Source organism: Artemia sp. Qi Xiang Cuo, chromosome 4, assembly GCF_049724085.1.
Source record: "Artemia sp. Qi Xiang Cuo chromosome 4, ASM4972408v1, whole genome shotgun sequence".
NCBI lineage: Eukaryota > Metazoa > Arthropoda > Branchiopoda > Anostraca > Artemiidae > Artemia > Artemia sp. Qi Xiang Cuo.
The window spans coordinates 88,122,792-88,148,027 of NC_142797.1; the positions used below are offsets into that span (position 1 = coordinate 88,122,792).

Genomic DNA, 25,236 nt, shown 5'->3' on the forward strand with positions numbered 1-25,236 from the left:
TTATATCGACAAGCATTCCCAGAGAAAATATCTTCCTTTGAACGGATAACTCCAGAAAATCAACATCTAGAATCAAACGTTTTTCCATAAACACAAGATTCCGTCTAATTTTCTCTTTTTCAAATCTATACATTTTGTAGAATCTTAACAATCTAACAACCAGCTTCAAACAAACCTTGATTCTTTTTTCTACTCTAAAAAAATATACGCTAGCCTACTATAGAAAAAAACCTGCGATTTAGAAACAATTTTATCACAGCAATAATAATCACTGATTCAATTTATTTTCCTCGATATATTTCACTAGTGTATCTAATACAAATTGAAGTCTATTTATATGCACAATGTTCATTTTTGCTGCAAAGCATAATTGTTCTTCAAATTTAAATTTGCTCAATGATATCACATATCTAGCATACATATCGTCCCGCTCAAGGCTTAGATTATATCCTCGTGTAATTGCCACTGCCACGTTTGGTACTCTTGCCCGTGTATCATTGCTGCTACCTGCTCCACCATCAAGCTCCAATAATGTAAACGTACCACTCATTTTCTTTGGTAATATCGTCTTAAATAATAATAAAATGTTCTATCTCTGAATTCAATTCTCTTACTGATATGAACCAGAATGAAAATCACTCCTTATATTTGAATCCGATTACTATACTAATCAAGTTACCGTATATGGAATACCCTCTCTATCAGCTCTCTCTGATTTGCCCAAAAAATAGATTTTGCCTTAGAAACCAGTCCGCTCGCCTTTTACGATCTCGTCCCTGGTTTTGAATATAACTTACTTGGTCACTTTATAGGCCCATTATATAGAGGGTTTGGTCGTTTTTTACAAAAAGTCGTGAAATTGCGTACATGCTTACTACTCACTGCTTTATATGCAACAAACTTATGTAAAGGGATTGACGACATAGTATATTATAATTGTATGGCTTTAAGAGCTCTTATAATACTGTATATCCTATTAGACTAATTTTTGAATGATTTTTTCTTTTTGTGTTTGTAAAATATAATGTTTCTCCATCCGAACAAAGTTGAATTGCCAGAGTAGCAGAGAAAAAAAACCTCATATGTTTCTAGTTTTTTTTCTAAGGAATTAGCCAAGAGAAAAATTCATGATATGTTTAGATTATAAACAGTTTAAAAATATCATCCACATTCATCTGTCACTCCTAAGAAATGCTTTTAAATGTCCTATATCAAAAATATTTTTGCTCTAGCTGATCAAAACGTGCTGCCTGGCTCACTTTTGAAAACATTGATTTTTTGCAAGAATTAACTACTTGGCCACTCGTTGTTCATTGTTATGATTAATAGTAATAGTGTAAAAATACCGGATAGTAATACGTTCACGATTAGTCAACTCTTGAAGTTCTATGCAGAACAAAAAAATACAAATTTGACATACTTGACCTTGAAATTTTTGGCGAGAACACTTCTTCTGCTATTAGCATGAAAATTAATGAGAATAAATCCTTGGTTCTGACTTTTACTTCCTGATAATCCTAATTATTTCAATGTTATATATGCTTCTTTTTACAACTTCTCAGTCTAAACTATCTAATATTGCCTTGTCGCATTGCATTAGGCAGAATATCCTCATTTTCAACCATGTAAAATTGTCTAGCCTACTCCTAGCTCAACTTAAAGGTTCTCTGATGAAACTTCTAGTTTTTATAACATTAAAGTAATAGCATTAAATTTATTTTGATCAATAGCTGAAGCTTATCCTCAAAGGATAAGAGTGTTTTCTTAAGAATAGTTTCTTGGGGTTTATACATAATTTTTGGGGCAATAAATGCAAGTTCAGTAAGGTTTACAAGGGCTAGTCATTTTGTGGTTAAAATGTATTATTATCCTTTTGTAATTCAGGATTTCGTATGTATAGTCTATAAACAATGTTCTTAATTTTTTAGACAAATTATGTAAGAAACTACTAATGACTAATCAACTACTGCATTCACTTATAAGCATTTTTCATATAACTATTTTGTCATTTATTGTGTTAAAAGCCAAATGTAAGCATGATATTATGTCAAAGTAAAAATTTAGTGAAATAAAACTTGGTATTAACCAGTCTTACTATTTCGTATCTTATAAGTTTTACTATTGGCTCTAGTCTACTAATATAGCTTAACAGGTAAATAACAATTATTAAATTATTCCAGCTGACCCAACGATCATTTCCAGTCCTTGTTCAGATAACCCGTGCGAGCCAGGAGAGAGTGTCTGTGTTGCAGCTCTGAACCCAAATAGTTACGAATGCAAATGTATCTTTCCTTTTGTCAGAAGACCTGATGAAACTTGTTCTCTATTTGAACCTCGGCAAGATAAGGTCTATAACATCACTATTTCTCTTGCACAAACAACACCGAGGACTGAAGATCTTTTAAATCCCAATTCCCTTGCCTTCCTGAAGCTGAAGTCAGAGGCCAAGAAATTTGTAAGATTTATATTTTTCACTAATTCAATGGTCATAAGGATTTTTGACATAATTAATATGAAAAACAATTACGTGCACAGACAGAAGTTTTTGAAAGAAAATGACAAAACAACATGAAAACTTAAGACGAGCAGACAGAAATTCCAATAAAAATAGAAACTTAAAATGACTAGATATTACCATCAAAAAATAATTAAACCCAAATGTAAGAATTAAAAATATATTATCACATCAAATTACAAGGATAGCATATACTGACATGGATGATTTAATAAATGGTAAAAAGATTAGAAATTACAAAGGTTACTCAAGTGAAACATAGAATAATACAAGTTACTACTAAAATAGTTTTGTTACTAGCCCTTACGTCTTGTTAATCTTTTAATGGCTATAGTCTTATTTGCGTTTTATTGAAAACTGTAATTATTTTCAACAGCGTACTTAAATTTTTCACAAAAAAAGGGCAAAAAAATTAGGTCGAATTAATATATTAATCACGATTATATCAAAAAAATGATTTAAATAAAATGTATTTTTAATGTGTCATAATATCAATTCCTGGGGTCTTAGCATTCAAAATTCAAGATTGTATTTAATAATTTTAATTTTATTTTGCAATGTTTGAATTATAAAGACAGCTTAAGATATATTATGTTTTCATCAAATTACATAAAACACAGTAACCTTTAAACTTTTCAAACAAGCCCGGGGTGGGGGGATGTCGTCAGGAAAGAATTAAGGGTAATAGGAACTTTTTGAGAGGTTATTAACTGGGAGGCTTTGAATAGATTGGAATAGAGGAAGAGTGTGCGTAGCTGTATTGGCCTCAGGTGTATTAATGATATATTAAGTTGTCTGTAGTAGTAGCAGTGGCCTTTCTATAATTCTCAGAATATTTGCTCGATAAAATTTCAGTTCTGTCTTGACCCTACTTACTGTTTTTATTCTTTTTTTTGCAGATGATAGTTTAAGGGACATCATATGTTTTAGATTTAATTTTACAGCTTTTTCGGAATCACACCGCTTTGGAGTGCTTAACTCCCATTTGAAAAATTACAAAATTTTTACTCAATAATATGTTTTGAAAAACAAATTTACAATCCAAGAACTGTGAAAGCAAAAGTAGTATATTTTGTTGATACAACTATTTTAATCCAAACTTTGTTATTTATAATATGTTGCAAACTTTAGATTGAAAACATTTTCAGTTCTGGAACAATATGAAAATTCTGTACCCCTCGTGCCTATAATTAGATTAGAATTTGACAGAGCCAGCCTTCAACCATTGGAGGTCAGGAAAGAAGGAAGTGAGGGTGAGGTTACAGCAGACGAATCTTTGGTCTTTGCTGAGCTTGCACCCTTTCTTCTAGATAGTAGATTAGAGAGCGCTTCACTTACAGAAGTTTGTGTTAATCTTTTGCTGCCAGAGCAAACCGATGAAGCTTTTAATGAATCGAAGTTAGTAAATACTGAACTGAGTGGACAGTCCGTTTTATATACTAATCTGAATTCAAGAAATGAGCAGGAATATCAAATGAATCAAGACAAAAGTGTTGCTGGAGAATCTCCTCTGGCTGAATCAGCGGATATGATTTTTGCTATTTTATCACCAAATATACCTTCCCACGAAAGTGGAAATGCATCAGTTCATAACAGAAGTATAGGAGATATTCTAGAAAACAGTTTGAACGCAGAAACAGAAAGCTCAGTGATAAATAGTATTGCATCATCTAGAAAAGGCAAGAACAAAGACTGATCAAAGCCAGGGGAAAACCGATTGAAAAATTATTTTGGTAGATGCCAAGGGAAGGACTATGAAAGAAGAAAAGTACAGAACAGGAAAGATGGTGAGTGGAAAGCTACTAAAAATTTAAACCCTTAACGGAAAATTGGCCCTAAATGCAAACATTGTAATGTCGATGCTAAAAAGGTCAGAGTTTTTGAATTTTCAATCATTCCTGAAAGTGAAAGGCAGAGTTTGTTTGTGAGCTTTTGGAATAAAAAGTCCTAGGAACAAAAGATAATCTACATATCTACATTTGTCACTTACGACGATTGTGAGAAATTCAAGGAGGCTGATCTTGGCCCTTCTAGGAGAAAAGGAATCTTGATTCAAAATTTGAAAACCTCAGAAGGGATGCTAAGAGTTTGCAAGCAAACGTTTTTGAGTATGTTTGGCATTGGTGAATGGGAAGTGAAGAACTGGTCTGAACAGGCAGCGAAGGACAGCATCCATCCATAACAAGATCCAAACCACCCAGAAACCTCAATTTGATTGGATACTAGTAAATCACTTTGCTTTGCAGAAAGAAAGCAAACTGCAGGGAAGTTTTGGGATGATTTTCTAAGGCTCCCATTCCACTACAGTAGAGCCTGGGACAAGAAGAAGTACTTTGAGTATCCTTTTGGAACTGTTAAAGAGGTGTTTTACGTTTAGAGGGAGAAAATGGGGAAAGAAAAAACTGATATTGTTAGCTATGACTGTTTTAGACAACTATTGAAAGAGAAAGACATTGGGATTTTCAAGCCAAAGAAGGACCAGTGTTAGAGATGTATAGCATTTAAATTGAAGGATCTTGCCAAAAAGGACTTTTCTGAGCACATATTAAAGAAAGAAGAAGCTAGGATTGAGAAAAACAATGACAAGGACAAAGCCAAAGGAAGTTCAGGGGTGCTTGTGGTGACAACTCATGACCTTGGATCTACGTTGCTTTGTCAGAACATAAAAGTGTCGTCTCTTTACTACAAACAGAAGCTCGTTGTATATAATTGGACTTCTTAAGATCTTGTAAGCTGTGACGCATTGAATATAGTGTAGGATGAGACTGAAGGGCAAATGAATGCATCCGAATTTGTTTCGTGTGCTATGAACAGGTTGGAAGACCTGTTATGGTCATACCCAAACGCTGAGACAATTGTTATATGGAACGATGGGTCTTCGTATCAGAAGAGGAACGGAATTCTTTCTTATGTGCTTGTCCATTTCGCTTCTATAGATAGAGTGACAGAAATGCAGAAGTATCTGGAATAAGGGCAAACTCAAATGGAGTGTGACACTTTCCACCAAGAGATTGAAACCCGGTGCTAAGATAGAGACATTTACATTCCAAGTATGTATGCCTCTGGGATGAAGAATTCAAGGTGCAATCCTTACCCTTACTCTGTAAAACAGATAAATCATACTTTTTTCACAGACTTTCACAGACTACAGACTACAGACTACAATTCAAACTCAAAACGACCAGAAATTACTATTACAGAATAAATGAAACCCAAAACGAACAGAAATTAAATAAGCAATCATAGCGAAAACATACAACAAGTAATAATAAATGTTTTTACTCGGTTAAGCGCCAATGACGCATTCATTGATTTTCAGTAAAGCGCCAATGATGCAGTAGGTTTTAGAATTTTACAGTGAGAGAAGGAGGTCATACCCAAACTCTTGTCTGTGGTGATTTTTGTTTGTTTCAAGCTTGATTTGCACATTCAATTTAAGTTTCACTCGTTTTAAGGTTTATTTATTAATTTACATTAATATCTATTGTATGTTTGTTTGCATTGATTGTTTATTTAATTTCTGTTCGTTTTAACTTTCATTTATACTTCAATAGGATTTTTTTTTATTTTAAGCTTGATATTCAATCTAAGCATTACTCGCTTTAAGATCTATTTATTCATTTATATTATTACTTGTTGTATGTTTTTGCTATGATTGCAAATTTTAAATAAAGAAAGAAAAACGAGCAAAAATTGGGTTTTTTATAGGCCAAATGAAATAACTGAAAAAAAAAACACAACAAAGCAAATATTTCGAGAGGACAAACGCCTCTCTTCTTCAGCGTGAAACGAAATAATGTATCCAAAAACAAACGCGGAAAGTCAATGTGAAAAAAACCAAAAACCAAACAAAAAACCAATAATTTAAAGATGAATAAAATTCAATAAAAGCCAAAAATTAAAGAATTAAAACCAAATACCTAACAACCATAAAAACAAGTTATTCACCAATATCCACTATTTGCACAAAATCCAAAAAATTATGAACTGCCATCGACGGATACTAGCGAACAACTGAGAGAGAAAAGAAAACAATTCATTCACTCAAAAAACAAAACAAACCAGCAATTAAATAAGTTGGAGAGATATGTCATCTAACTTCGGATTTTAATTAATGCATTTCTTGCAGACACCCTTTGAGACCTAAGCGATTGTTCACATGTTTGATTATATGACTGGGAAAGTGGTTCAAGGTTTATTTCAGGGATTACTAAAGTATCGGCTTCTCTTTTGAGAAAACCTAAATATGACTCTTTTATTCTTAAATCACCAGAATCTCTGTTCAAAGCTAGACCTAAATGATGGTATTTATAAATTTCAACAGCTTCTCTGTAGTGCTGGACAATACCTTTGTCATGCGAAATTAGGCTAGCTTGATTAAACAAAATAGTATGGTCTGTTTTTTTCAAAAATGTGCTCTGCAAGGGCAGAGTCAAAATTTTCTGTTTTTTCCGCTTTTTAAGTGCATTATTAATTGAACTAGAGTGCTGAGTTAATCTATCCGTTAGTCGCTGATCAGTTCTTCTGATATACCAAAGACCACACGAACAAGGAATTCTGTAGACACCGGAGTTTTCACCTATCGGGATAGGGTCTTTATCTTGATAAATTTGGGACCAAATAGTTTTTCTGGGTCTATAATAAGTGTAAATGTTATTTTTTCTTAGATGTTTTGAAATGTGGTCTGAAACCCCTTTAACTTATGGGATACCAATATAAACTAAATTTTCCCTTTGATTTGTGTTTTCTGTGGAACTATCTAATAATCTTTTAATGCGTTTTGCAATTACAGAATATATTAAACTAATTGGATACCCATTCCCAAATAAAATATCTCTAAGGTGGTTGAGCTCTAAATCCAAGAAACGTGTCGAACAAACTTTCAGTGCTATATCAACTAGAGAAGTGACAACTCTTCTTTTCACAGCAAGTGAATGATTCGAGGAATAATTTAAGTAACGGTCATTATGTGTTGGTTTTCTATAGACACTAAACTCGAAACATGTATCATTTCGGTGCACCAGAACATCCAAGAAAGGAAGACGCCTCTCTATCTCTGATTCCTGAGTAAATTCAAGTTTTGGATCCAAGGAGTTGAGCAAGTAAAGAAAATAACCCAGAGACTCGTCACCATGCTCCCACAAATAAAAAATATCATCTTTAAAACGAACCCAAAATTCAGGTTTACAAAAGTTTTCAAAATAGCCCTTTCTTCAAGGTCTTCCATGACGATATCAGCCTGTATTAGAGAAAGGTGGGCACCCATTGAAAGCCCATATTTCTGTCTATAAAAAATGCCTCTATAATGGAAGTAAAAAGAAGTTCTGTTACAAAGTGCTGTAAGAGAAAGAAGTGCCTGATTCGAAAGAGTAGATTTTTCTGATATAGATGGGTTAGAATTAAGTTCTTGCTCCAAAATCATTTTGGCTTTTTGAGGATCACAATTGGTATAAATTGAATCTACATCAAAACTGCCAATTCTTGTATTTGGTTTAACTGAAACTTGTTTTACCTTGGAAACAAAATCAGCGGAATTTTTAATATAGGAATTTTGAGCCTGAATTAGTGGGCGAATTACAACTTATAAGAATTTCCCTATTTTTGCTGAAGGAAAATTAAAAGAAGAAACAATGGGTCGAAGTGGATTACCGGGCTTATGAACTTTAGGAGGACCATAAAAGCGAGAGGACGTGCATCCGTGTGGGTAAAACCTTTTGTACCGTTGATCTGTAATTTCACCTTTTCCTTTTAGATAAGAAAGCTCTTTTCGGACTTCATGGACAAATTTTTCTGTGGGATCAGTAACTCATTGCTCATATGTGTTAGAATCATTTAAAATTTCTCTGACATTTTTGTCGTAATCATCTGAATCTAATACAACAACAGTATTCCCTTTATCGGCTTTGGTAATAATCCTGGAATGATCATTATGTAGTCCGTGTAAGACCAAGTGTTCATTTTTACTAAAATATTTTTAATTTGGATTATTAACAGAAGGCGAATCCAACAAAGTTTAAACAAGTTGTGATCTAACCTCAGCAATCTCTCCAATATCAGCGCAAGAGTCATGAAATGCCCCCTCTGTGTTCGCGATAATTTCACTATAAGGTATTTTTGAAGGGGCTATCGAAAATTTCAATCCTTTCGACACAACCTGATTTTGCTCTGTTGTAAGGGGCGTGGAACTGAGATTTATCACAGCGGGACCAGGATACACGTTTGGGACAAAATTTGGATTATTAGAGAGTTTTTCCAACTTTATACGGTTTAATTTCTCAGAAAGTCTTTGTCTAGAAATCCTAAATTCATGCTTAAAAGAATTTTCAGCAATAGCCTTAATTTGATGAATATCAGCACAAGAAAGCGGACATAATATTTCTCGCTCTAGCCTGAAAATATCCTGATTTAACCGGTAGCGATTGCTTTTGCAATCTCTAATAAAATGATTCAAAATACCAAACCCTAAACGTTCTGTAAATTGCCGTTCGTTGCGTGTGTTTAGGTGAAGTGAATGTCGAATTGACTTGGGTAAATACGGTTTATTTTACAATTATGAAGAAAATACTGTTGATTAATCAAATTAGCTTTTTTTCTCACAAAAGATATGAATGTAGTAACAACATTGGTAGAATGCTCCCAATAAGCATGACGAAGATAATTTCTTAAAAAACATTAGCTTAACATCACATAAAAAAAGAAAAACGATCAAAAATGGGGTTTTTTATAGGCCAAATGAAAGTACTGAAAAAAAAAAAAAAAAAAAAAAAAAAAAAAAACCAACAAAGCGAATATTTCGAGAGGACAAACGCTTCTCTTCTTCAGCGCGAAACGAAATAATGCATCCAAAAACAAACGCGGAAAGTCAATGTGAAAAGAACCTAAAAACCAAAGAAAAAACTGAAAATTTAAAAGATAATTAAATTCAATAAAAGCCAAAAATTAAAAGAATTAAAACCAAATACCTAACAACCATTTTTTTTCAGTACTTTCATTTGGCCTATAAAAAACCCCATTTTTACTGGTTTTTCTTTCTTTATGTGATGTCACGCCAATGTGGTTTAAGAAATTATCATTGCTTATTTTATTTATGTTCCTTTTGGGTTTCATTTATTCTTTAATAGTAATTTCTGGTCGTTTTGAGTTTTAATTTTTAAAGGTATTTGTATCTGCTGAGCTTAAGTTTAAAATGGCCTTTACTCTTCTTTGTAAAACTTATTTTTCGGAAAGTTTTTTTTATTTCATTTTTGTTCGTTTTTGATTGCAAAAAAAATTCAAGTTTTTAAAAATTCCGTATTTCAAAATCAAACTTAAAAAAAAATCAAATATTTATCAAAATATCAAAACTGATATCAAGTGACAATATCAAAGTGAAAAAATGGGTTTGTGTCAACCTCGGAGTTTTTATTATCTGATGTTTGAACTATTTTTAACAAAATCGCTATCTCAAAATTTTTATGGGAAGGGTTTGGGGAAAAACAGAAGGGGGGACTAGATTAAGCTTCGGTCTCTTTTGAATCTTTAAAAGTAAATTAGAACTTTCTATTTTCAATCAAATGAGCCCTCTCTGAAGTTTATACGAGTGTCCCTTATATAATAACCATATATATCCTCTGAGTATAACTTACAAGCCTATCCTTTGGGCCCTGGGGGGCTGTGTCGACCCTGGAGTTTTGATATCTGATGGTTGAACTATTTTTAACAAAATGGTCACCTGAAATTTTTATCTGATGGGTTTATCCATCCGATACGCCCAAAGGCGTTGAGGACGGGAGGGGCTAGTTGCCTTCTGATCTTTTTCACTCTGAGAAAATGAACTACATCTTTTAATTTCCATTCAAATGGACCATCTCTGAATTTTATACGAGCATAACTTCCATAAGAACCATATTTGCCCCCAGAGCAATATTTACAACGCCTTCCCCGGCCCGGGGGGGGGTTGTGTTGACGCAGGAGTTTTCCTCATCTGATCTCTGAAATATTTTTAACGGAATGACCCTACGTAAAGGTGTTTTTGTTATATAATCTTTCAACTATTTTGAACAAAATGGCTACCTCAAATTTTTTATTAGCGCCCTCAGTGATCAGTTGCCCACTGATCACTTTTGGCTCTTAAAAAGGGCACTAGAAATCTCGATTTCCAGTTGAATGAGCCCCCTTTGAAGTTTGTACGACGACGTATTCTATATGAAGTGCCTCTGAGAACAATATAAACAGAGTGTGGGGGGAGGCTAGCTTCCCTCCAATCAATTTTGACTTTTAAAAAGTAAAATACAACTTTCAATTTCCAATCAAATGAGCCCTCTAGGAATTCTATACGAGCGTCCCTTCCATAACAACCATATATGCACCCAAGGCATAACTTACAACGCCTACTCCCGGGCCCTGGGGGGCTGTGTCAACACCGGAGTATTTTTGTTATTAGAACTTCGAACTATTTTTCAGAAAATTTCTATTTCAAACCTTTTATCTGATTCCTTTAGGGCATGGAGGAGGGGGGGCTAGTTGCCCTCGGACCTATTTTGACTCTTAAAAAGTGAACAAAAATTTTCAATTTCAAATCAAATGAGCCCTCTCCGAAGTTTATACGAGCATCCCTTCCATAAGAACTATATATGCCCCTGGAGCATTACTCATAACACCTGCCTCCGGGCCCTGGCGGGTTCCGTCGACACAGGAATTTTCCTTTTCGGGCCTTTGAACTATTTTTAATGAAATGACTATTTTAAAATTTTTATCGGATGGGCCTGGGGACAAAAGGGTGTGTGGGGGAGGGGCTAGTTGCCCTCGGATATAGTTTGACTCTTAAAAAGTGAACTAGAACTTTCAATTTCCAATCAAATGAGCTTCCTCTGAAGTTTAGACGAGCATCCCTTTCATAAGAACCATATACGCCCCTAGGACAGCACTTACAACGCCTATCCCGCGGGCTCTTTGGTTTTTTTTTGTTATCTAATTTTAGAACAGTTTCCAAAACACTGGCTATCTCAAAATTTGTAGGGTACGGGTTTGGGTAAAAAAGAGCGTGGGGGGCTAGTTTCACTATCTTGACTCTTAAAAAGTGAACTCGAACTTTCAATTTCCAATCAAATGAGCCCTCTATGAAGTTTTTACGAGCATCCCTTTCATAAGAACCATACATGCCCTTATGGCATAACTTAGAATGCCTTCCCCTGTGCCCTGGGGGATTCTATTGACACTGGATTTTTTATTACCCGACCTTTGAACTATTTTTAACAAGATATCTATCGCAAAGTTTTCATCAGATGGGTTCGGGGATAGCTGCCCTCGGATCTCTTTTTACTATTAAAAAGTGAGCTCGAATTTTCAATATCCAATCAAATGAGCCCTCTCTGAAGTTTATAAAAGCATCCCTTTCATAAGAACCATACATGCCCTTAGGGCATAACTTAGAACGCCTTCCCCTTTGCCCTGGGGGGGGGGGTTCTATTGACACCGGATTTTTTAGTACCCGACCTTTGAACTATTTTTAACAAGATATCTATCTCAAAATTTTCATCAGATGGGTTGGGGGATAGCTGCCCCCGGATTTCTTTTGACTATTAAAAAGTGAGCCCAAACTTTCAATATCCAATCAAATGAGCCCTCTTTCAAGTTTATACGAGCATCCCTTTCATACGAACCATATATGCCCCAGGGCATAACTTACAACGCCTGGCCCCGGACCCTGGGGGGGTTGTGACGACACCTGAGTTTTTATTATCTGACTTTTGAGAAATTTTTAACTTAATGCCTTTCTCAAAATTTTTATTGGATGCATTTGAGGAAAAGGGGCGTGGGGGGCTAGTTGCCCTCCAATTTCTTTTGAATAAAAAAAAACTTGAACTTTCAATTAACAATCAAATGAGCCATCTCTGAATTTTTTACGAGCATCCCTTCAATAAGAACCATATATTCCCCAAGGGCATAACTTACAACACCTTTCTCGGGCCCTGGGTGGCTGTGTTGACCCCTGAGTTTTCGTTATCTGGTCTTTGAACTATTAAAAAAACTATCTCAAAGTTTTTATCGGATGGGCTTGAGAAAAAAGGTCGTGGAGGGGGGGAGGCTAGGTGCCCTCCAACCTCTTTTGACTCCTAAAAAGTGAACTAGAACTTTCAACTTCCAATCAAATGGGCCCTCTTTAAAGTTTATACGAACATCCCGTTTATTAGACCCAAATATGCCCCCGGGGCATAACTTACAACGCCTGCCCCCGGGCCCTGGTGGGGTGTGCCAACACCGGAGTTTTCTTATATGGTCTTTGAACTATTTTTTAAAAGATAGTTATCTTAAAATTTTTATTGGATGCATTTGGAAAAACAGGGTTTCGGGGGGGGGGGAGTTGGTTACCCTCCAATATCTTTTGGAGTTCTAGTGAACTAGAACTTTCAATTTTCAATCAAATGAGCCCTCTCTGAAGTTTACACGACAATATTGTCTATACAAAACCTTTTATGCCCCTAGGGCCTAACTTTCAACCCTTGCCCTGAGGGCTGTTGGGGAGTTGTCATCCTCAAAGAATTAATTTCACGAACTTAAAACTACGTTTAATAAAATGACTTTCTCAAAATTTTGATTGGATGTGTTTGGGGTAAAGTTGGGCGTGACAGGGGGGTTAGTTTCCCTCAAATCACTTTCGACTATTAAAAAGGGCACTATCCCTTTGAATTTTCAATCGAATAAGCCTTTTTTGAAGTTTCTACGACACCACCTTCTATAAAAACCTTATATGCCCCCAGGGTTTAACTTAAAACCCTTGCCTTGAGAGTTGTGGGGGAGTGTCCTCCTCAAAAACTAATCTTCCATCTGAAAATTAACTACGCTGAACAAAATGGCTATCTCAAAATTTTGATTGGATGTGTTTAGGGAAATGATGGGCGTGGGGGAAGGGCTATTTGCCCTCCAATCACTTTCGACTATTAAAAAGGGCACTAGCCCTTCTGATTTCCAATCGAATGAACCTTTTTTGATGTTTCTAAGACAACGCCTTCTATAAAACCATTATATGCCCCTAGGGCATAACTTAAAACCCTTGCCCAAAGGGTCGAGGGGAAGTTTCCTCCTCAAAAAAGTATTTTCTATCTGGAAATCAACTACGCTGAACAAAATGACTATCTCAAAATTTTGATTGGATGTGTTTGGGGGACGGATGGGCGTGGGGGTGCTAGTTGCCCTCCAATCACTTTAGACTATTCAAAAGGGCACTAGATCTTTAAATTTCTAATCGAATGAGTCCTTTTTTTAAGTTTCTACGACAACACCTTCTATAAAAACCTTATATGCCCCCAGGGCATAACTTAAAACCCTTGCTCTGAGTTTTGTGCGGGATTGTCCTCCTCAAAAACATATTTTCTATCTGGAAATCAACTACGCTGAACAAAATGGCTATCTCAAAATTTTGATTGGATGTGTTTGGGTGAAGGATGGGCGTGAGGGGGGGGGGTGATAGTTGCCCTCCAATCACTTTCGACTATTAAAAAGGGCAATATCCCTTTGAATTTCCAATCGAATGAGCCTTTTTTGAAGTTTTTACGACAACGCCTTCTATTAAAACCCTACCGGTATATGCCCCCAGGGCCCACACTTCATTTTTCTTTCGGGTCATCTCATCTCTTCTATATTATGCATATCTTAAATTTCATTTTCACACTTCATTTTTCTATCGGGTCATCTCATCTCTTCTATATAATACATATCTTAGAACGCTCAAAATATGCTGTGCTTTTCTTCCTTTTATCCCCCCGAACTGGTAGCTTCCTAGTATGTGTGGCATTATTTTTCCTAGTCTTTTTGTTAGCACTAGGGATGCAATCTTGTAGTCGCAGCAAAGCAAGGAGATTGGTCTCCAGTTGCGTAGATCAGATCGTTCCCCCTTTTTGTGTACAAGGGATATTACTGCCTCCTCTTCCAGATACCCCTCAGTGATAAAAGCGTTAACGATTTTTTCGTCAAAATCCCCCATTTCTTCCCATAGTTCCAAATAAAACTTGTAGCTCAGCCCGTCCATACCAGAGGATTTTTTTCTTTTTAGCTTTCCTTAAAACTAGATCAATTTCTTCTTTCGACACAGGGCTCCTTAAATTTTCGTTCTTCTCCTCGCTTACCATACGGCTCGTTTTGTTTTCATTAAAATAATTTCGGCTCTCTTCACCTTGCGTCTCCTTTCTTTTACACAACCCCTTGAACCACTCTGTCATTGTTTCACCCACTTCTTTTGGCTCTTCTACTGCTTTCCCATCTTCTCTTTTTACTTTCCTCGTGCTATTTTCTTCTCTTTTTCTTCTTGCTTTAACTACGGAAGCTAGGTTTACCTGGTCCGGTGCAAACATTTCTGCCATTCGATTCCGAGTTTTCTGTCTCTCATACTCTTGGTACTCGTGATCTTTTATTGCTCTCTTAATTTGCTCATATTCAAGCCATACTGACGGGATATTTACCGTCTGATGGGGTTGCCACCTGAGTTGTGAGCTCAAGATACAATCTAATGACCTGGTTACCTCAACTAAACGGTGGCCTAAGAGACGGAAAAATAGGGTTTTAACCCCTTAACCCTTTCCCTCAATCCTGTTCTGGAACTATTACGTTTTTTGTTAAATCCCACCTCCTCTCCTCTCGGTGACATAATAATCTTCATAATTTCAAAAATTTAATGTCACCTTCACTAATTTAAGAAAAAAGTTTAAGAAATAAGTTCTGGAACTATTGCGTTTTAAGCCCCTTCATGACTTACATTAATCTCCATCATTCTATTCCACGGTCATGTTCCTCATTCACCACCAATGGCCAACAAAGGGTAGATAAAATTTCAGAGCTGGCTTTGTTGGCTTAAATTTACTGTATCAGGCCTTATACGAGGTCCTCATGGGGATGAGACTGACCTTGGGGGATGACACCACTTCAGAAATGCACTTGGCAGAGATGCAGGAGGGAGTTTCGAAATTTTGTCTAAGACAAATTTTACCCCCTGCGTTACTGACATCTCCACCTTCCACCTCCATATAATTTCTGTCACCATTCAGCTCCTGGCTCATATTCTCCGTCACTCTGTAATATCCTGGCACAAGGCTTAAGAATTCAACACGGAAGGCTCCGGGGCTCCGACACCAGTCCTAGACCACGTAAATTACAAGACCATGACGCCCTCCTCCAGCACCAGCTAAAGGCCCAGCATACTCAGGGGCACCACAGGACCATAACCACCACTACCCCCTGACGCGAAATTTGGAACCCGAACAAAAAGAAAGAGTGTGTTAGCTATTGAATTTTTACTGTGCAGAAATTTCCCATAGTTTATTAAACATAAGAAAAATAGACGTTCATGGGGTCTGTTTTTATTCCGGTATTGTTCTAAAACGTTAGGAAAATGGGACTCTAGTAAAAGCGTGTTATAAAATAAAACTAAGGCTGCAAATTTGGAAATAGTGCATCCGACCAAGATATAGTATTTTGAAAAATGTCTAAGTCTGCACTAAGGGAAAGTTCAAAGATATACTTTGTTAACATGGGAAAAACATAATAAATGATTCATTCGAAAAAATCAGAAAAAAACAAAACAAATCTGCTGTGAAAAATAATTCCGCACTTAGTAGCTTTTTCTACTAACGCATGCTCAGCATACGCGCATGCGCATGCGCGCATGCACATACTTCAGCTGTTTTAATGGTTTACTTATTATACTGCTGAGTTTTCTGTCCCAAATGCCGATTTGGAAAATAATCATGAAGAGCAGCCTTAATTTTTTTTTATACGGAGCTGGCCTACTGATTTAATTGTTACCCACTCTATCATTGAAAGTAGTATCAAGTGCCTAAAGTGGAAAGATTCTTGCTGGATAGATATAGTTAGCTCATGTATGGAGTATGGAGGAAGTAAGGAGAAATCTTTCTCCATATGTAGGCAGCTTGGAGTTTGTGTATACTTTTATGTTTGAAGTGTGGAGGAATCCAGATTAGAAATCATCTTGCTCTCTCAATATAGATCATTTTCACGCAAGGAGTTGTTCCACCATGTTTCTGAATTCGTGTCTTGACACCTATTCCCAATAAAAGAAAGTTGACAACTCAGTGCTGGTTAGCTACTACCCTAAAAAAGCTTTTAAAACTGTTGTTTATCGTCAAATTAAATTTTAAATGTTATAAATTGAAGCTTGAATGCTAAATAAAATTATTCCCATTTTTTGGGACTCTCAGTTTCACCCCATCTTTTTTTTACTTTTAATCTTTGATTTTCCCTTTTCGCGTAATATTTTGGGCAGCTTCTAACAGACGGGCTAATTAGATTTGAATATTAACTGCGCAGCTCGGGTATTTTGTATTTAACTAATATGTATTTTCGGACGGCGAAACGTGGGCAAGATTCTGTTGTGTGGAAGGGAGAATTTGTTCTCTCATTGGGGTTGACATATGGCTTTACGTTGCACCCTTCGAGGGTTAGGATCGATCAGTCCCCGTGACCTTTGCCTCGATATAGTTTTTATATTTGTCTTTTGGCTGCAGATTCGATTACATTTCGTTTGGTGATTCTGATTTAAAAAGAATTCAGTTTGTTCTATCTACTTTTGACTTCTTGTTTGACTAATCTATGTAGAGTTTAGAGTCTAGAGAGAGAGAGAGAGAGAGAGAGAGAGAGAGAGAGAGAGAGAGAGAGAGAGTGAGAGAGAGAGAGAGAGAGAGAGAGAGAGAGAGGTTAGAGATTGGTACAGGGATAGAGTCCTGAATTATTTCGGGTATCTTCCCCCAAGGGAAAGTAAGAGTTTTAAAAGATTATTTGTGAGCTTGATGACTTACGCCCTTAGAGTGACACCTTAGACCAAATAGTGTGGCACATACATACAGCTAAAAGTACACCTTAGCGGTTATCGAAAATTAGCAAGGGAAGAATTCGTAGAATTCATGGTGTGTTAGAGCTGTTAGCTGTGTTGTGGTGCCAGAAGACTTATGCTTGAAGCTTCAGGACTGGTAATGGTGGCAAATTAGATTAAGAATATTGGTCGCAGAATAGTCGACATGAAACCATAAAAATTTTGATTGGATGTGTTTGGGAAAAAGTGGGAGTGAGAGGGGGGTTAGTTGCCCTCAAATCACTTTCAACTATTAAAAGGGCTTGTCATCCTTAGAGACCTGATTTCCAAAGCTTTCAACCACGTTGAATAAAATGGCTATCTAAAAATTTGGATTGGATGTGTTTGGGGAAAAATTGGGCCTTGAGAGGGGGTTATTTGCCCTCAATTCACTTTCGACTATAAAAAGGGCACTAGCCCTTTGAATTTCTAGTCGAATGAGCCCTTTTTCAAGTTTTTATGACTAACATTTCAATAAAAACTTATATACTCCAAGGGCATAACTTAAAACCCTTGTCCAGAAGACTTTGAGGGGAGTTTCTTGCGCAAGGATATAATCTCTTGAACTTTAACCTGCGTGGGAAAAATTGCCCGTCTGAAAAATTTGATTGAATATGTTTGGGGGAGTGGTGGGCAGTTACCCTCTAATCACTGTCAACTATTAAAAAGGGCACTAGCCGATTCAATTTCCAATCGATGAACCCTCTTTGAAGTTTTTACGACAACGCGTTCTATAAAAACCTTATATGACCCCAGGGCATAACTTACAACCCTTCCCTGATAGCTGTGAGGGAGTGTCCTCCTCAAAAACATAATTTCTATCTGGAAATCAACAACGCTGAACAAACTGGCTATCCAAACATTTTGATTGGATGCGTTTGGGAAAAAGCTGTGCGAGATAGGGGTTTAGTTGCCCTCAAATCACTTTCAAATATTAAAAAGCGAACTAGAACTTTGAATTTCCAATCAAATGAGCACTTTTTCAAGTTTCTATGACAAAGATTTCAATAAAAACTGAAATGCTCACAGGGAATAACTTATAACCCTTGCCCTGAAGACTTTGGGGGAGTATCCTGCTCAAAGGTATAATTTCAACATTTATACCTGTTGGGGAGTGTGAGAAGACTGTGGGGGGAGTGTCCTGTTCCAAGATATAATTTCAAAATAGATCCAATCAATCTCAAAATTTTGATTGGATGTGTTTGGGGAAATGGCGGACGTGGAAGAGGTGTTAGTTGCCTTCCAATTACTTTCGACTATTAAAAAAAGCCCTAGCCATTTCATTTTCTAATCGAAAGAGCCCTTTTTGAAGCTTCTACGGCAACACGTTCTATAGAAACCTTATATGCCCACAGGGCATAAATTACAACCTTTGCTCTGAGGGCTTTGAGGGGGTTGTCATCCTCAAAGACCTAATTTACAGAACTTAAAACTACGTTGAATAAAATGACTATCTCGAAATTTTGATTGCAAGTGTTTTGGGAAAAGGTGGGCGTGAGAGGGGGGTTAGTTGCCATCAAATCACTTTTGACTATTAAAAAGGGCACTAGCCCTTTGAATTTTCAATCAAATTCTTTTTTTGAAGTTTCTACGACAACTCCTTCTATAAAAACCTTATATGCCCCCCAGGGCATAACCTAAAACCCTTGCCCCGAAGGCTGTGGGGGAGTGTCCTCCTCAAAAAAATAATTTCTGTCTGGAAATCAACAACGCTGAACAAAATGGCTATCTCAAAATTTTGATTGGATGTGTTTGTGGGAATGTTGGGCATGGGGGGGGGCTAGTTGCCTTCCAATCACTTTCTACTAATTAAAAGGGCACAAGCCAAGCCAATTTCCAATTGAATGATCCCTTTTCGAAGTTTCTATGACAACTTTTTCGATGCGAAATGCCCAGCTCTAAAAGAAAAGAATAATAAATAATACGTTGTGCCAACATCGTTCTTACATGCCCTCAGGGCATAACTTAAAACCCTTGGCCTAAGGGTTGTGGGGGAGTGTCCTCCTCAAAACATATTTTTTATCTGGAATTCAACTACGCTGAACAAAAAGGCTATCTCAAAATTCTCATTGGATTTGTTTGAGGGAATGATGGGCGTGGGGGGGGCTTGTTGCCCTCCAATCACTTTCTACTATTAAAAAGGGCACTAGGCCTTTGAATTTCCAGTCGAATGAGACTTTTTTGAAGTTTCTACGACAAAGCCTTCAACAAAAACCTTATATGCCCCCAGGGCATAATTTATAACCCTTGCCCTGAAGGCTGTGTGAGAGTGTCCTCCTCAAAAACATAATTTCTCCCTGGAAATCAACTACGCTGACTAAAATGGCTATACTAAAATATTGATTGGATGTGTTTCGGGAAATGGTGGGCATGGAAGGAGTTTTAGTTGCCTTCCAATCACTTTCGACAATTAATAAGGGCACAAGCCACTCCAATTTCCAATTGAATGAGCCCTTTTCGAAGTTTCTACGACAACTTCTTCGATACGAAGTGTCCTGCTCTAAAGAAAAAAATAATAAATAATACATTGTGCCAACATCGTTCTTATATGTCCTCAGGGCATAACTTAAAACCCTTGCCCCAAGGGTTGTGGGAGAGTGTTCTCCTCAAAAACATATTTTCTATCTGGAAATCAAATACGCTCAACAAAATGGCTATCTCAAAATGTTCATTGGATATGTTTGGGGGAATGATGGGCATGAGAGGAGGTCTAGTTGCGCTCCAATCACTTTCGACTATTAAAAAAGGCACTAGCCATTCCAACTTCCAATTGAATGCGCCCTTTTCGAAGTTTCTACGACAGCTCCTTTGATACGAAGTGCCCGGGTATGGAGAAAAAAAAAACCAAAATACATTGTTCCCACATCGTTCTTTACTTAGGCAGCGCTATCGTGCTGCCTATGAAAGTCACTTTACCATTGAACCACGATAACTACGGGAAGAAATTTCCCCTGACAGCTGTGTCTTTAATAAATATACTAGGACTTTGAAAACCAAAAATTAGATTTGTTTTTATCTTCTCATAATATTTACAACATGGTTCATAGCAAGGCTGAAACACAAAAAGTCAGACACAAAATCAGACAAGCGGGTGGTTTCATTCCACTGCTGTGGGCCTCATAGATCACCCACTTAACGGTGGGTGCTACCGTACTCTTATACTGCACTGACTGATAAATTTAGAACGTCAGAAAAAACTTAATCCATAATATGACGCCCCCAACTACTGTGATCTTATCGACCTTGTCCCATTTTCATTTTTGGGCCGTAGAAATCTTGGAAAATTATCAGATGGTCAGTAAGGTTAGTGGCCTTCCTCTGCCAACATTTTGTATTTTTAAAGAATAACAAAATTTCAGATATCTTCGAAGATTATTTGAAAATATTTTTCAGTTGAATTGATATCTACCAGTCAAGATTTTCATGAAATGAAATTTACATTCTTTATATTTGCATAGGTTTTGTGACTTTGGTTTCTATTACTAAATTAAGTGCCACCCAAATTTGTTTTGATTTGATTTAAAATACCGATTCTAAAATTTTCTGGAACATTAGGTTAAATCAATATTTAAAGATGTTGTGGTACAAATACAAGGATTCTCTAAAATAGCAGACAAGGGAGCCGAAAGCCGATTGTTTCCCAACGTTCCATCACCGTTTAGACAACAAAGATCACAGAAGACATATGTACTTGCTGGTAAGATTTTTCTAGAAATTTTACACACGAGCTTTTCACTTAAGCTTTTTCACCCAAACAAACCTGTTCAATTAGAGTTTTTTAATATGTAGAGTTTAGTACAGGTTAGAAAACAAAAATTCTAGGAAAGGAAAAATTCTTTAAAGTAAACTAACATCTTTTAACATTTTAATCGTACTACATTAGTAAAAACTAGAAGTTAAACAGTACGTTCTTGGGATATACATACACTTTCTAAAAAAATTTAGGTGCAAAAAAAATGAGAAATTAAATGAGAATCCTATGTTAATCGTTTGGATTGTGGCATAATAGCATATACAGTGCAATGGCGCTATTAGTATCCCTTCAATTGGTTCAAAGTCAGCCCTATCCACTACTCCTTTCTTCCTTAGTGGCTTAAGATTACGACGAAGGTTTAACGGTGGTTTTTCCAACGCTGCCATCTACATAACCAAAGTCATAGATACCATCATTGTTAACTACAGTTATTGATGATAACACGTTTTCTTTTTCAACGACACATTATTTAGCTTCTAAGTGGATTTTTTCATTGATTTTATGAAATTTATATCTGATGTATGAATCGAAAGTGAGACTCATTATTTCCTATGGTAAAATAACGACAAGTTATTCGACTGAACCAATAAGCCATCGATGATACTATGTTCTTAGAAATACATTCTAAGGTGTTAAGCATCACTAAGGTGTTATGGTGTTACATTCTAAGGTGTTATGGTGTTAAGCATCACTACATCGTAACAAGTTATTTGCGCAATCGATATCTCAATTGGATATATGGTAAAGACAATCAGTGACTTATTTCCAGGCCCCTTTTTTGACATCATTCCAAGGATGTTCATATCACAATGATTTGAGATAATTCCTTAACAAACATATTCTTTTGATGGTTAATGAAACTTGTTTCGATCTCCAAAAATTGTAATGACTACAACTGGACAGGTATTATTTATGTATTGTAATGGTCCTGAGCACATTGGCTTTCCGTTACCGGGCATAAGCATGAGTTTGGGTAACCAGACTCCCAACCAGGGCCTAATGTCCCCGCCCATGGCCCCAATTCATGCCCCACCCGACTTTTTAATCTCCTCCCCCAACGATTTTTTTTACTGAAATTTCTTTCATCTTTTTTTTTCCATGTCTTAAAATCACATTAAATATGCTTATAACAAATAGAATCACTTGCAATATTTTAAAAAACTACAAAATGAGGGTGATATAAATATATCAGTTGTGATTTTTTCTATAAGAAAAATAATGTTTGTAGTGAAATTTTATTACTTAGTTTTTTTGGACAGATTTTTTTGAACTTAATTTTTTTTTTTTTTGTTCGGAAGTAAGTTCGCCCGCACGTGTACTGAACCCAACAGAACCTATATTAAAAACAGTTAACATAATGTAACCTAGATAGAAAAAATGTTTACTGTAGGTACTCGGGGTGTGGCAGGTTGGATGGTGGTACCCTGGGTGTGGGAAGATGGCAGCATCTGGGGTAGTAAAACACACATCTTATTTTATTAACAATATTTGAGTATTTAATAAGCTTGGGTTTTAGTTTTCAGAAATCAGAATATCAACGTTTATAATAGATCTTATTTTATTAATAATATTTGAGTATTTAATAAAGTTGGGTTTTAGTTATCAGAAATATGAAAAGACACGGTTAAAATAAATCTGATTCTATTAATAATTTTTTAAAATTTTATATACTTGGGTTATAATTTTCAGAAATAAGAACATCCACGTTTCAAACACATCTGATCTTATTAATAATATTTGAGTATCTAGTAAACTTGGGTTCTAGTTTTCAGAAATAAAAATATCCACGTTAAAATACATCTGATTTTATTCATAAGATTTGAGTATTTAATAAACTTGGGTTTTAGTTTGTCCAAAATATGAACATCCACGTTTAAAATACATCTGATTTTATTAACAATACATGAATATTTAAGAAAATTGGGTTTTAGTTTTCAGAAATAAGAACATACACATTTAAAATACATCTGATTTTATTAATAGTACTGGAGTATTTAATAAACTTGGGTTTTAGTTTTCAGAAAATAACAATACACATTTAAAATACATCTGATTTCATCAATAGTATTTGAGTATTTAATAAACTTGGGCTTTAGTTTTCAGAAAGAAGAACACAGTTTTCTTATTTCTGAAAACTGAAACTTGAGTTTCAGTTTTTAGAAATAAGAACATCCACGTTTAAACTATATCTGATTTTATTAATAATGTTTGGGTGTTTAATAAACCTGGGGTTTAGTTTGTAGAAATAAGAATATCCACGTTTAAAATATATCTGATTTTATTAATCATATTTTAGTATTTAACAAACTTGGGTTTTAGTTTTCAGAAATAATAATATCAAAGTTTAAAATGTATCTCATTTTATTAATAATATTTGACTATTTAATAAACTTGGGTTTTATTTTTCAGAAATAAGAACATCCACTTTTAAACTACATCTGATTTTCTATAAATGAAAGTTAAAATAGGGATAAAATCCTTTTAATAGGCAGTGTTTCATAAACAATGATAGAAATTCCCAAAAAATACCAGATATTTCGGTCAAATATGCAGTGACCGTCATTAGTAGTAAAACTGATGTATCAGTTGATGGATCAGTAGTTTTACTAATGATGTATAATGATGATGTAATGATGATGTAATGATTACTAATGATGTAATGATATATGTCAATGCATATGTGACCGAAATATTTGGTATTTTTGTGAATTTATTTTACTTTTTGTGAAAAACTGTCTATTAAAAGGATTTTATCTCTATTTGAACTTTTATTTATCGTCATGTAAAGGCAGTTTGGTGTCTCTTTTGGTCTAAGGCAGTTTGGTCGAAATTATCTGTATCTCATTTTCTTAATAATATTTGAGTATTTAATAAACTTGGGTTTTAGTTTTCAGAAATAATAACATCCCGGTTTAAAACACATCTTATTTTATGAAAAATATTTGAGTATTTAATAAACTTGTGGTTTAGTTTTCCTAAATAAGAACATCCACGTTTAAACTACATTTGATTTTATTAATAATATTTAAGTATTTAATTAAATTGGGTTTTTGTTTTCAGAAATAACAATATCCACGATTAAAATACAACCGATTTTATTAATAATATAGTTTTCCGAAATATGACTATCCAGGTTTAAAATAAATCATATTTTATTTACAATATTTGAGTATTTAATTAACTTGGGTTTCAGTTCTTAGAAATATGAACATACATGTTTAAATTACATCTTATTTTATTAATAATTAATTAAAAAAAAACTTTAGCCATAAAATAAGTTCTTCAAAAAAAGTAAATAAGTCAATTAAACTAAAATGAACAAAAATAGAATAAAAAGATCTACCAAGCATAGAGCTACCACGAATCAGTATCAATAAATAAATCAAACCCAAAAGAAACAGAAATTACAATAAATAAGAGTCAAACTATAAATGAGCAGAAAGTAATATGAGTAGTACAAATTATATTCTGGCGTTTTAAAAACATAGGGGTTTTGAAACCTACTCATATTAATATCTGATCATTTTGAGTTTGACTCTTTTATTTATTTTCATTTCTGTTTGTTTTGGGTTTCATTTATTTATTGATATTGATCTGTGGTAGTTGTATGCTTGGTAGATTATTTGATTCTATTTTTGTTCATTTTGGTTTAATGTAGTTCTTTACTTTTTTGAAAAACAACTTATTTTGTGGAAAAAGTTTTTAATTAATTTCTTATTGTTTTACATTGACACAGTCTTTTTAAAGGATAAGAAAATAAAACCTTGAATCTTTTAGGTTTTTCTTTAAGAATTAATAGTTTGGCTTGCTGTTTATATGCTGGAGAAACTTTTTCAGAATTTTTCAACAACATAAACTCTTTTCAAAATCGTTACACAAATAGTATTGTTTAATTTGGTAATACAAATATTATATTTGATATGATTAATAAATATAAAGTTTTTGTAGTTTACCAAAGAAAAAAAAAAAACAACCTGTTTGGTAATTTTCATATTTAAGACCATTGAGACTATACATGTGGGGTGATGAAGTGGGAATGAGAAATTTCTCGGCGACCTAAATGCCCCTTTGAATACCATTTTCTTGCAGATGTAACACGATTATTATAACGCCCCCTTTTGCTAAAAT

At 35.1% G+C, this 25,236-nt stretch overlaps 1 protein-coding gene across 1 annotated transcript in view; it reads left to right on the plus strand.

Annotated features, from left to right (window-relative positions):
• The window catches only part of LOC148953595 (uncharacterized), a 212,447-nt gene that overhangs the window by 165,064 nt on the left and 22,147 nt on the right, over positions 1-25,236 (plus strand). The window contains exons 5-6 of the mRNA XM_089088021.1: positions 2,181-2,455; positions 20,910-21,051. Coding sequence (XP_088944147.1) covers positions 2,181-2,455; positions 20,910-21,051 — 417 coding nt within the window. The remainder of the gene's footprint in view (positions 1-2,180; positions 2,456-20,909; positions 21,052-25,236) is intronic.